Below are 13,209 nucleotides of genomic sequence, written 5' to 3'. Positions count from 1 at the left end.
TTAATAAGATTTTTGCCTATGAACTTTTTTCTTATTTTTTTATCCTGTTAATGTTCTGTTTCGAATTGCAGTCTTTTCACATTCTTTTTGTTTTGTTTTTTTTTTAATGTGAATGGTCCTCTTAATACTGCCTTTTTAGGGGCTGTTCGAACATTAGTGTCATCATTCATTGTGGTCATCTTATTTTATTGTTTACCCAATATCAGGATGTTGAGGAAGTTGATAGTCCATGTCTAGATCCTAGACTAGGTGTTCATTCTTTGGTGTGAACCACCTTTTTCCTCTGATGTCAGCTAGTTGTTTCCTCTAAAAATATGCGATTACTGGTGTTTTTGATGAATGGTTTTATATTTGAATGATTTATTTGATCTTGACTACCATAAGGATCAAGCAACTTGATTAGGAGTGTAGTGTGTTAGAGATGGTCGGTCATTGTATGGAGTTCCTCTTGGTAATTATAGTGAATCATGTTGGTCTGGTAACCCTCCATACCAACCGTGTTTTGTTTTCAATTATAGGTATATTTCTTGCACGAGTTTTGTAGTTTAAGCAAGAGTCTGCAGATGGTCCAACAGCTCCGGCTATTTAGGTATGCTATTTATGCCATTTCTGGAATGATTCATGTTTCTTTTTTTTTTGTTTAAAAAAAAAAAGACGGTACCCTGTATCATTAAGACCTTTGTGGCAGAGGAAAACCATGGTTACAATCTCTCACCTTGGGTTGCATCCTAAATCAATAAATCCCAAAATAATGTGTAACAGAAACACTGAAACAAAAATTTATTCCTATACAATTCATAGTCATGAATATGTGGAGTTCCTGCCCTATCCAATACCAAAGCTCCAAACACATCACATGGTAATTCAATCCAATTATCATAGATCTGAGCCTCTCCTTGCACTTCTAGGTTGGCCAAAGTATCTGCTACTTGATTAACCTCCCGAAACACATGATGGAACAAATGGGTACATAATTTCTGAATATCTTCAATCTGCTCCAACAAATCTCTGAGATACCAAGGACAATAGCCATGCCCTTCCAGCCATTCAACCACCACTTTTGAATCTAACTCCACCGTAACAACTAAAAAATCCTGCTGTACACAGAACTTCAATCCATCTAAAATGGCTTGCACCTCAGCCCCTGTATTTTAGGTTGTCACAATATTTCATGAAATAAACTACAATATTTCTTGCACTGAGTTTTGTAGTTTATTTCATGAAATATTGTGACAACCTAAAATACAGGGGCTGAGGTGCAAGCCATTTTAGATGGATATTGTCACCACCTTAACTAGTGTATTCTTTTGTATACCCACTAAAAATTGTCCTCATTCATTTCTCACCACCCTACCACCACCACTAAGACCCGGATTTCCAAATCAACACCCGTCGTATTGAGCTTGACTCTCTCATCAACTGGTTTATACCAGTACAGAACTTTTATGCTCAGTTTTCTTACATCTACTATCGGTATTACAAGTTGCTAAATAACAAAGCTCTGAAATGGAGAAACTGATACTTTGTTCACCTTGGAAACAAAATCAGCCAGCAGCATCTTTAACTTTTTAACAGTAGGTCTCCATGCTGTCTAAGCTTCCTTCCTTTCTCATGTTACACCTTCTCACCCAAAGGCTCGAATTTATGATAGGAGGAGGATCCCGAGCATTACATAATAATTCATGTTGATGTAGACCTTGCATTCCCTGTCGCTAACCCTTTTTTTTTGAAAGTGATTGCTGTGAAAATGTTATCTTTGGGATCATCAGTTAGGTACTTGTTTCTAAGAGTCAAAAGTTTAAAATTCTTGCAGGGATCTTATGAATGAAGGAATTTTTGACATCATCACTGATGCTTTGCAGAGTGAAGACAAAAAGCTCGTATTAACTGGGTAGTAATGAACACCTAGTGCCTGCCTGTGGCCTTTTTTATGCTTTATATCTAAAATTTGATCGTTTTGTATGATATAGTCCAAAGAATAATCATACTAACAATAGGTTATTCTAATGAATGCAGGACAGATATCCTCATCCTTTTCTTGAATCAGGATCCAAACCTTCTTCGTTCTTATGTTGTTCGGCAGGAAGGAGTTCTACTTCTGGGACTCTTGGTATGCTTTTCATCGGGATTTTTGTCTTTTATAACTTTTACATAAGATCACGTGTCACGTAAATCAAACAGCTCCGAGTGGTATGGCATGTGCTGCACCCCATCTCCCTCCCAGGGACTCATAGTCTTCCCACTTTATGCCAACCCATCAAATTCTGAACATAAGTTAACATAGACATGACAAGCTGTTTGGTGTCGGTTCTAATTGATGATATATTAATATATGTACCTAAACAAATAAATACACACAGGTATTTATGACTGCCGATATAAAGCCTAAAACAGGTAAATATGATACTGAAGAAGGATGTCTCTCTGATTCTGGAAGAAGTAAAACTGAATTGAAAAGCAAAACTGTGCCATTCTTTCCAAAGATGGTCATTCTAAACCACAGATTGCAATTCAATATGGTAGTTGGGTTCAGACAGGTTTATTGATTAATGGTTGTCTTGAAAGGTTGTCTACCTACAATTTTTTTTGGATAAGTAAGAAGATATTTTCTTGATATTGAAGTAGGCATAGCCCAAGTACACAGGAAGTATACAAAAGATTACACCTAGTTAGGAACTGGAAACGGATACAAGGAAATCATGAAAGTTGAGACCATTAAAGTCTACCTGCAGTTGTCTACTTCCAGGAAATCATGAAAGTTGTCTACCTACAGTTGCCGACAGTGATTTCACCTGTACTTTGTGCATCTTCCTGCGCAGGGCATTAGAGTTTTTTGAAATTGTGAAAAGTTACCTGGAAGTAAACCCTCCCCTGGAATGACGCATATTTGCTAACCAATGTTGACTTACTGTTGCTTGTTGATGTAGGTTAAAGGAATGATAACAGACTTTGGGGAGGACATGAACTGTCAGTTTCTTGAAATTCTTCGCAGTTTACTGGATTCATACACATTGTCTGGAGCACAGGTGCTTGCCTTGACCATTCATTTGTATTTGTTTCTTTTAATTAGCTTTTTTCTGTATGAGGCTTTTGTTCCATTCTGAAATAAATCTTCAATTGCATTTATGCTTTTTCCTATATTCTAACTCTATATCATATTGTATGTATCATGTCAGCTTGACTTTTATGCATTTTGAACTTATCTCTCCTTGTAACTAAGCTTGAGCTCCATCATTAAAGCTGAGCGGAATTTGAACTTGTTCACCATGAGGAGCCTGCTCAAGCATTTGAAACATGAATCGTAGTAGTTAATATGTATAGCTTAAATAAAATTAATCATTGGCAAATAAAATTTATACTCAGCTTAAGCAATATGACTGCTTCTCCAAAAAATAAAAAAATAAAAAAACTCACCTTTAGTCTCTGACTATGAAATTGAAGACTTGGACCTCCTTTGATGTACCAATTTTTCATCTCTCTCTCTCTCTCTCTCATGTAATTATATTCACATTTATTTTGTAATAGCCTTGCATTTGGAGTCTGCAACTGTTTAGTCTATGGAGGCAGGTGTAACATTTTGAATGTTGGTTTGTATTTTATTATCTTTCTGCTGAATTCTTGGAAAAACTTATTAGTAAAACTGTCATGTAAGATGGATTTTCTTTTCCATTCTTTAGTTCAAGTAGATTTAGATGCCTTTATTCATGTTATTGAGTTTCTAATGTTACTGTTTTGTTGCAGAGAGATAACATTATTGAGATTTTCTATGAGAAGTATTTGGGTCAACTAATAGATGTCATAACAGCATCTTGTCCCTCGGAAGGTGTGGCTCAATCAAGCGGCAAATCCGTGGGATCTAGTGGACGAATTGGAAATCAAAATGGCACAAAGCCTGAAATACTGTTCAACATATGTGAATTGCTATGCTTTTGTGTTCTGCACCATCCATATAGAATAAAGTAATATTTAGTTTTTCTCATGGAATCATTAAGAATTGAATTCTTGCGGAAGGAATTTAACATGCAAGTGTGCTGGCTTCTTCTGTTTGCAGGTGTAATTTTCTCCTTAACAACGTGATAGATAAAGTTTTGTTGGTGACACAAAGAAGGGAAAAATACCTAGTTGTTGCTGCTGTTCGATTTTTTCGCACTATTCTTTTGCGCCATGTAAGTAAACCTGATTAGTGAATAATGTGATGGAACATTTTTATGCTTGATAGAACATTAACAGCCAAAAATTTGTTCGAGGCAATATGTTAGTGAATAATTTGCTACATGTGTAAGATGATTTGCTACGTGGGCCCTGCTGGGTTAGTGCTGGTTGTGTTATTTGATATCACTTTATTGATGACCATCATGCATGTCTACCGTTAGTAGCCAACTAGTTACTCTGAAATTGTACTCGATTGTGACTGGATGGACGTCTCTCATATACCATGTCAAAATGGACTTCTCTTGTATATTCTTCTCAATACTTGTGCATACTAAATTATCAGTCTATTCATGGACTATAATAGTTGTATAATGCTAATTGTTGTTCTTCTGCATTGAACTAGCCTTAACTCTGCTGATTTTGTTTGCGACTTTCCAGTAGACTAGCATTTATTTTGGCTAGTGTATAACAACACGGATTATGTGCTTATATGCAGGATGAACATCTGATAAATCATGTTGTTAAGAATAACCTTCTCAAACCAATTGTGGATGCCTTTGTTGGTAATGGTAGTCGTTACAATCTACTCAACTCGGCAGTTTTAGAGCTTTTCGAGTACATTATAAAGGTGCTCATTTTTTAAGGCGTCTTTGCATTTAGATTTTAGATATATGAAAAGGTAATTAATTCTCTGCTGATGATCTTGTGTCTTTCAGGAAAACTTGAAATCATTGCTTAGATATATAGTTGATACATTTTGGAACCAGTTGGTCAATTTTGAGTATTTGGCTTCCATTCATGCGCTGAAAGTTAAATATGAGCAGGTATTCTTCATTCTTGCTTAATTTTTCCGACATTTGTTTCCAAATTTTCTGGGTCTCACCACTGTCTTTTGCAGTCCCTGGAGAATTGTGGAACAAAAGGCACGGGTAGTGTGTCAGACCCCAGAAAACGAATTGATGAACGTGCTCTGGAGAAAGAAGAGGAAGACTATTTCAATGAAGACAGGTACACATAGGGAAAATGTGTTTGGATAATTTTTTGCAACAATTTTCTAGCCATAGCCTCTCAATTTGGACACTTGAATCAGTGATGAAGAAGATACAGCATCTGCATCAATGTCGAATACCCAAAAAGTAGAGTCTCAACCTATTTTATCCAATGGAGTTACACCAAGCCCCCCGCCATCAAGGTGAAGGAATCTTTTCACCCTAGGAAAGTGACGAAGGCATGTCATAGTATATTTTCTATCAACTCTATGCATTTGTCTTGATTTACTTCTCCACTTTTGTAGTCCAAGAGCTGGTGGACTGGTTGACTATGATGATGATGAGGATGATGAAGACTACAGGCCACCCCCCAGGAAGCAGCCAGAAACTTCTGATGAAGATGAAGGAACAATGGAGTCTCTTAGGTTGAAGCGGAAACCGGCATCCGCAGATATCAAGCCTGAGGTGTCAAAGATGCAGCGGATTGGAAAAAACTCCAAGTCAAAAGATAGTGTATTTGCTGCTTTGTGTTCTACACTAAGCCAGGCGGTGCTACCTAAGAAAACTGCTTGCACCATTGACACAACTCCTCATACAGCTGATGGGAACCAAATTTCTGTTGAAGAAAATCTTGAGAACAAACCTGACTCTGACAGAAACAATTCTGACAGCAGCACCACTTCAGATGAGAACCACGGAGAGGAGGAACCTGCTGCTCCTAAAATATGTTCTGATCGCTTGCATAGCACTTCAGACAATGGACAGTTGGGTGGAGAGGACGCTCCATTAATACCACCAAAATCCTCACCAGAAATGGCTGTAAATGGATCCTAATTTCTCCAGGCTCATATTGAGCAGGGTTGACATTTTGTTCTGTTTTCTTCTACTCGTGGATGATCTTGGCGGTGGAGTGGCTGTGCGATACCGAAGTAACAATGCACTTCAACAGAGAAGAAGTTAACAAGGGGGGATGAATTTGCTCGATGGCTTTACGTTGATTGGAAGGGGATACTGTATAGAGCTACTGATAGACAAGAAGAAATCTCTACAACAATATGGGTCAGATCTCCCTCTTCAGTTGGTGTTTCATGCTTTGAGCTTAGTAGTTGTCTCATCTGTATAACATTTATCAGGATTAAATTTTTTTTTTTCCCCAATTTTCTCACAAGCTTTCATTTCCTCTTTCCTTTTATTTTTTTCTCCCCTTTCCAATTACCCTTTATTTATTTAGTTTACTTTTAGCCATGTGAACAATATGATAAAGAGGGCACCAATGTCTGCCCCTTCATAGTTTTTTTTTCTTTTTTCCTTCAGTTTTGTGGTGGGTGTGGGTTGTAATAGAGGTGGTCTAGTGAGTTGGATAGAGGGCAAAGTTCTACAATGAGTTCCACTGTAAATTAGACTTTGAACACTTCTGAAGGGTCTTGAAAATGTTCGTGCAATAGCTTCTCATTCTTGTAGTTGTCATTTCGCTTCTAATTTTCTTGCTGCTGAAATGACTCAAGAACAGAGCTTTCTACGTAAGATTGGACCATTAATTTAAACCACTCTTGGGTGATACTTTTGTGTGAGCATAACAATTTACAAGGCTCAAATGATATGTATCATGGTTTCTTCATAAAACCAACTTTCCTCTCAAAGACGTGATTTCATGTGGAGCTGTCTTTTTTTCTTGGGGGACTTGTTCTTCTAGAGCGGAATTACCATTTTTTTTTTCATTATGGTGTTTTTTTCTTTTTTATTTTCATGGGCAATCTGTATGTCATTATAATTATTTTCTAAGTTTATCATGACATTAACAACGACTAACTACTTAGAAGTTTTAGATACGATTACAATGCTTTCATGAAATTGATATAAAATTCTGCTTCGAAATTTATACTGTAAAAATATATATAGTTGTTAGTAATAGTATAATTAAATATTGATCACAAGACGCTCGAAATTGTTCGAGCGTCTAGATTATAATTGATTATAATCTAGACGAAATTGTTCGAAATTGTCGTCGAATACAAAATTATAATTGATTATTACATTTTATATAAACTTATATAAAAACATTATTTTTATAGTGTTATCTCTATATATAATTATATTGAGAATATTTTTAACATTTAAATAAGTTAGATGAAATTATATTCTGAAGACTAAACATGTTATTTGAAAAGTATTAATATATTTATATCTATGTGTGTGTGTGTATGTGAGGTTTATAAAGATGCTAGTAAAAAGTTAAAATGTGTTCATGATCAATAATTATGGATAAAATTATAAAATATAATACAAATAATCTATTCTGCTAGCTATAGCATGAAACAGCTGACGAACAAGATTAATGTGTAGTTTGAATGGTGAGTTGATAAGAAAATTGAAAGTTAAATAAAATATTATTATAATATTATTTTTTTAATATTATTATTATTTTATAATTTGAAAAATTTGAATTGTTTAATTTGTATAAATTTAAAAAAATTATAACGATATTAAATAAGATGAGATGAAATAAAATATTTTTATATTTAAATCGGACCTAAATTAGAATTGAATGGTAAATTTATATATATTTTAAAATAATAATAAATAAATAAATGTTGGAGAAGCAGGAAAGAGGAACGTGGCAAAGGTAGTACTGATCCCAAAAGGTCGCCACGAAGTCGGATATTCAAGTTACCGAAGCAAGACACGTACTGTGGAAAGCAGACACGTTTGCACTCTAAAGTGAAGCTAGCTAACTACCACCTCCTATGATATATTATATAATTAAATATATATAGATGAATATATGTATAGTCATGATCTTGTTTCTTCTTCGACGACTACTACTACTACTGCATGTATAGGGAGTACTGGTACTGTTTGGTGGGTGGTGGCTGTGAGTACTGTAATCTAATCGATCGCACTTCGAATTTTTTATACTACTTTTGGTTGGTTTTGGTGGTTTAATTTAAGCATTAATTGAAGAAATCTTTCTATATATATATATATAATATACACATAATTGGGAAAAGATGAGCAATAGCCGTAAGACGGAGACAAGTAGTAGTACAAGGTCCTTGAATTTGCTCGACAACAGTGGCTTCTTCGACCTCGGTCACCCTCTCCTTAACCGCATCGCCGACAGCTTCTTCTAAGCCTCCAGGGTCCCTATTCTTCTCTCTCTCTCTCTCTCTCTCTGCATATATCATGATTAATGTACATTATTATAAATTACTAACTTATAATTAAAAGGCTCTGCTGTTGCTTGGTACGTTTCTATATATGTAGATAGGAGCTATTCAGGCTGTATCGCGCCAGGCTTATTTTACAGCCATTGAAGGTACTGCATGCTAGCTGCTTTAATCTTTCTCTTCCTTTCGGTATCATGAGATATATAATAGGCAATATTTAAGTTCGCTAGCTTAATTTTACTAAAAATTGATTTTAGATTGAATTTGTGGAATACTATTAAAAAATATATAGGGGCAGGAGTACTTGATTCGGGTGGTGGTATCCCGCCGGAGATCTCAGGTGCCAAGAAGCATCGATTCCGGGACCTCAAAGCTGGTACTCATGAGAGTACGTACAACATCATGCACATTAATTGTACGTAGAAATCTATTCAGTTAATAATATATCTTCATCATATGGTGTTCCTTTGGAGGATTATAGGGTCCATGACAAAATAGTTTTAGGTTGATGATTATGATCATGACCAAGTCATTTTCCCAGCTTGATGATCATGATGAACTCATGTATGTCTTCGTGGTGAGGGAAATGTACGTCATATAATATTATATATTGACCGTGTCTTACGCTCGGTTTTTTGTGTGGCTTGCATGCATGCAGGAGAAACCAACAGAAAATCTCTCGAAGCCATGGTGGGTTTTGAACTTTCATCTTATTAATGTTGCTTGGACACGATTGCTCCCATATGTAACGCAGCAAAGCAATTATATTATTGTGGATCGAGTACATGAGACAGAAACCATATTTTTGCTTTCTCATGATTTTTGCAGTGACATTGTCTATCAATCATTATTTTGGAATAATACGCATGCATGTTATATTCGAGGTTGATGGATAATGGGATGACCAGAGTGATAACATGAGCTGATCATCTTGGGACTAATTTATAACAGCTCTCCATCCTCTGTCCATGAGAAATAATAGTTGCAGTCGTGAGTATGCAAGTGCCGCGCAATCACTTTAAAAAAAGTGAATAAATATGGAACCCACATGAAAAGAAAATTAATTTTTTAATAATAGATTCCATTCTTTTTCAAAACAACTGCATGTCGCTTGCACACTCTATGATTCTGCCCATAGAAGAACTAACCCGATTCCTCTTGTACGTGCAATTGATTCAATGGAAATTTATTGCCCACCCTAGCTAGGATATTTTAGTGTCTTGTAATCAATGCATGCTTTGATTTTAATTGATTTGTTACATTAACGTTGATCTTCAGGTGGTGAACGCCGGAAAAGAGTCCTTACAATGGGGGTAAGCGCACATGCTTGATCATACATATAACTTCTTACTTATTTGGATGAGTTCGCTACATTGGAAAAGTGACTGTATTGCATACTAATTAACATATGAGCAATGCTACATAATCTCTCATCCTCCACACACCACACTTTTTTAAAATTTTAAAATTTTTTAATATTTAAAAAAAATTTTTTTTTTTGAATTTATTCTTTTTGAACTAATTCAATTTTTCTATTCATTATTCATATATTAAATATTTAATAAAAGAAAAAAATAATAAAAATTAAAAAAAGTGTGGTGTGTGGAGGTTGTGTGAATAGTAAGACTTAGGAGGTTGTGTAGATTTTTTGTTAACATATATTGATCACTTTAGTTTTAAGCTTAATCATATATGTTTATAATTTACTAGTTTCAAGTCTTGGCTAGATCAAATTAAGAAACCATCTTAATAATTGTAACGGCCTGCTGGTTAATTATTCTGATCTTTTGCACATGCAGTTCGGTTTCTTATCTTCAGTTTCTTTTTGTATATATTTCAGCTTAATTAATATTGTTAATTTGATTCAGGAAAATAGTGCAGTAGCAGGAGCAATTACTGGGGTGACGTTGGCACTTACATGATGCGAGGACGACTCTTCCCATGAGCCAGATTGTGTACAATGTGCCATCACTGAAGCTGCCATTTCCACTGCTACTAATCTCCTCAAAGGGATATTTTAAGTAATATTATAATATTGTACGTGGTAGCCAGCCCTGATCATCATCTGCATCCATGCAGGCCTGTTAATTAGTTTTATATTTGCCATTTTTGGTATTAATTATATATATATAAGTCTTAACAAACATGCATATATGTTTCGAGTACGGCTACGCATCAGTCGCACTCTCTGCACACTGTAATTGTTTTTTTTTTTTTTTTTTTTTAACTCAACAACACTAGTGTGTTGAAGATTACATCAACAATAGGCTGATGTAAGTAATTTCTCATATGTTTCTTCTGGATCGATCCTGGTTGTCTTTAATTAATTATGACGACGGCCTAATCCTTGGTGTTTAATCAACCAAGAAGATCAGTACTAATACTCGATCGTTGATTTTGAATGAGTATTATTGTCATGTGAAAGCTTTATGCATGTCATACGATATCGTAGCATGATTTGATTTATAATATTTCAATTTTAAAATTTATTTTTTAAATTAAAAATTTTAAAATTTATCTTTAAAATTAAATTATGTTAGGTACATATATGATGTGTAGTGTGAAGATTTTCAAAATATTAAAAGAGTTATTCTACACATATGCCTGTTTTCAACATACGGCACACAAAGTCTGACGTGGCTTTTACTTTTTTTGTTTGTTTGTAAATTCTTGTTAAACGACAGATATATTCAAAACTACCTAGGATATTTTCGCAACAGCAAATAACTCTATCAACAAAGAACTCCATCAATAGATTTGTCAAAAGAAAGTGGTCATACACACGGAAGTAGACCCCATGCAAAATTCATTAGGCCAACAACATTACCAAAAAATACCTTCTACATAAGATACTTCAAGGGTACCAAATTGAGGGGCACCGTGAGTATTGGGGCTAAATGTTTTCTTTGAGTTGTTTTTTACAAACACTTGTTATTCATTTCTCAAAGTGGCGTTATCAATCTATATCCCTACATATTTCCATAGCCCAGATTACATTCATCATAGCAATGAGATTACATTACACGGCATTTGAAACAAAATCAAAAGATTGTTTTTTAATCGACGCCCCCTTTTGGTTATGCAGGGTACTAAGACTCCTATCACTACCAACCAGTAGACATCATCTGGCTGGGTCTTGCCGGTATCAACAACAAGAAAAAATACAGCATCCAAATGGAAACAACTTTACGTAGGTGTAGGAGTACAAACAATGGAAACAACATCAACTATGGCTCTTGGCCTAGACAATGTCCTAGGTGTAAGAGAAAAATTACACAAATCGCCTTTGTGAAGAACACCGGCAAGAAAATCTCTCTCTCAAGGTCGAGATCTGTCTCTTTTCTGGAGGTCGAACTCAGTCTTACACCTGGCTTGAGGGGTCAATTTGCCATCGTGTTAATGGTTGTCAAGAGTCTGAATTTATTTCTAAAGAGAGGCCGTCGAGATTCAAGGAGGGAGAGGCTTAAGAGAGGGAGTGGTTCATTTCTGTGTTCAGGGAGGGAGAGGCCTGAGAGAGAGTCAGTCATTTGATTTCTGTTTTTGGGGAGGAAGAGTTGAGATGGACCGAAGGAAGAAAAGTGGACCCAGTTTGCCATTTGATTTTGTGTGCTGTGTGACCATAGACCGGACTATGAGTAGATTTTTCCATATTAAATAATATTCATTAATTAAAGATAAAAACAGACACGAGATATAATATTGTCATGAGAAAAACTTGGGGCCGGATTGGATTAAAAGAAGTTTTTGCACCCGCCAATGGTAGTGTGCAATGTAGGCACTTCAGGAAAAAAAATTTATGGAGCCGCGTCCACCAGATTCACTCTTCCTCCCGTCTCAGTTCATCTGCACGTAAGCCTCCTTTCTAAAAAAACCCTCTTTCTCTCAATCTCCATCTCCCTCTTGCCCGATCCTGCTCCCAATACAACGACGAACAAAACGAAAGGGACAGCACCCACCACCACTCACGCTGGCCACCGAAAAGCTTAGGTATTTTCCGGTCTCCATTTTCTTCTCTGCATCTTCTCTGAACTTCATCTTCTTTGAACTTCAACACTCACATATATAACGTCTGAAATTAATGATTTTTTAGTGATAAAAATTGGGTAATGAGCTAGAATCACCATGTGCATGGTAATAATCTTCTGAAAGAGCATTAAAGAGTACATGGAAAATTTTCCGTCCAAAACAAGTGGTATCTATTGCCTTCAGGATGTATGCAGAAAACTAGAAGACCGGGTTCCATTTTCCACTTTTGAAGAACGTATATCAGTTCTCAGGAACTTCGTGGGCTAAAGACAAATACTCCGACTAACAATAGAGTAACCGCACATCAAATGATTCAAGTGTATTTGTGAAATAATTTTCATAATTCCATGCCTTATTTGTGAATTACTTATCATCCCATGGTGCAAGCAAGAAACTGAACAAGGCGTTAGTTTGTTTACTTTTATCATCAGTTTTCTTCTTTGCATCCTTTCAGAAATGAGGCTTGCGTGCAGATGAAGGGGAGGGAGAGAGATTCGGATGGACCAGGCTCCACAATTTTTTTTTCCTGAAGTGCCTACATGGCACACTACCATTAGTTGGTGCAAAAACCTCTTTTAAACCCATCTGGTCACAAAGTTTTCTTTATTGTCATTAATTAAAGGCAGAATGTTCGCGAATTGTTAATTTTTTTTTTTAGGTAGAATTGTTAAATTAATTAATTCAATAAAATAGTTACTTAAAATGTGATTAATTAATTGCCATTATCATATCATTAAAAATAAGAGTCCCTCTTCTCAACGGGTAAGCCGTTCTTAGGCTCTCAATGGCAAAAAATGAAATTTCTATATGTAAGCAATCCTCATATAAATTCCACGAGCCACATTACATGATAGTAAGATCAAATACATTATAAA

The 13,209-nt window shown here is 35.6% G+C and overlaps 1 protein-coding gene and 1 pseudogene across 1 annotated transcript in view; both read left to right on the top strand.

Moving 5' to 3' along the window:
- The window catches only part of LOC108994769 (serine/threonine-protein phosphatase 4 regulatory subunit 3-like), a 35,292-nt gene extending 28,593 nt beyond the window's left edge, over nt 1–6,699 (top strand). Inside the window, exons 14-24 of the mRNA XM_018970099.2 lie at nt 519–589; nt 1,814–1,891; nt 2,017–2,110; nt 2,928–3,026; nt 3,742–3,959; nt 4,052–4,166; nt 4,649–4,780; nt 4,869–4,976; nt 5,051–5,160; nt 5,243–5,344; nt 5,447–6,699. Coding sequence (XP_018825644.2) covers nt 519–589; nt 1,814–1,891; nt 2,017–2,110; nt 2,928–3,026; nt 3,742–3,959; nt 4,052–4,166; nt 4,649–4,780; nt 4,869–4,976; nt 5,051–5,160; nt 5,243–5,344; nt 5,447–5,975 — 1,656 coding nt within the window. The 3' untranslated portion in view covers nt 5,976–6,699. The remainder of the gene's footprint in view (nt 1–518; nt 590–1,813; nt 1,892–2,016; nt 2,111–2,927; nt 3,027–3,741; nt 3,960–4,051; nt 4,167–4,648; nt 4,781–4,868; nt 4,977–5,050; nt 5,161–5,242; nt 5,345–5,446) is intronic.
- A 1,417-nt stretch (nt 6,700–8,116) lies between these two features.
- Nucleotides 8,117–10,346, top strand: LOC108994765 (annotated as a pseudogene).
- The last annotated feature ends 2,863 nt before the right edge of the window (nt 10,347–13,209 follow it).

Source organism: Juglans regia, chromosome 12 (assembly GCF_001411555.2).
Source record: "Juglans regia cultivar Chandler chromosome 12, Walnut 2.0, whole genome shotgun sequence".
NCBI lineage: Eukaryota > Viridiplantae > Streptophyta > Magnoliopsida > Fagales > Juglandaceae > Juglans > Juglans regia.
The sequence above is the reverse complement of the archived record's forward strand: the minus strand, read 5'-3'. Positions and strand labels throughout refer to the sequence as shown.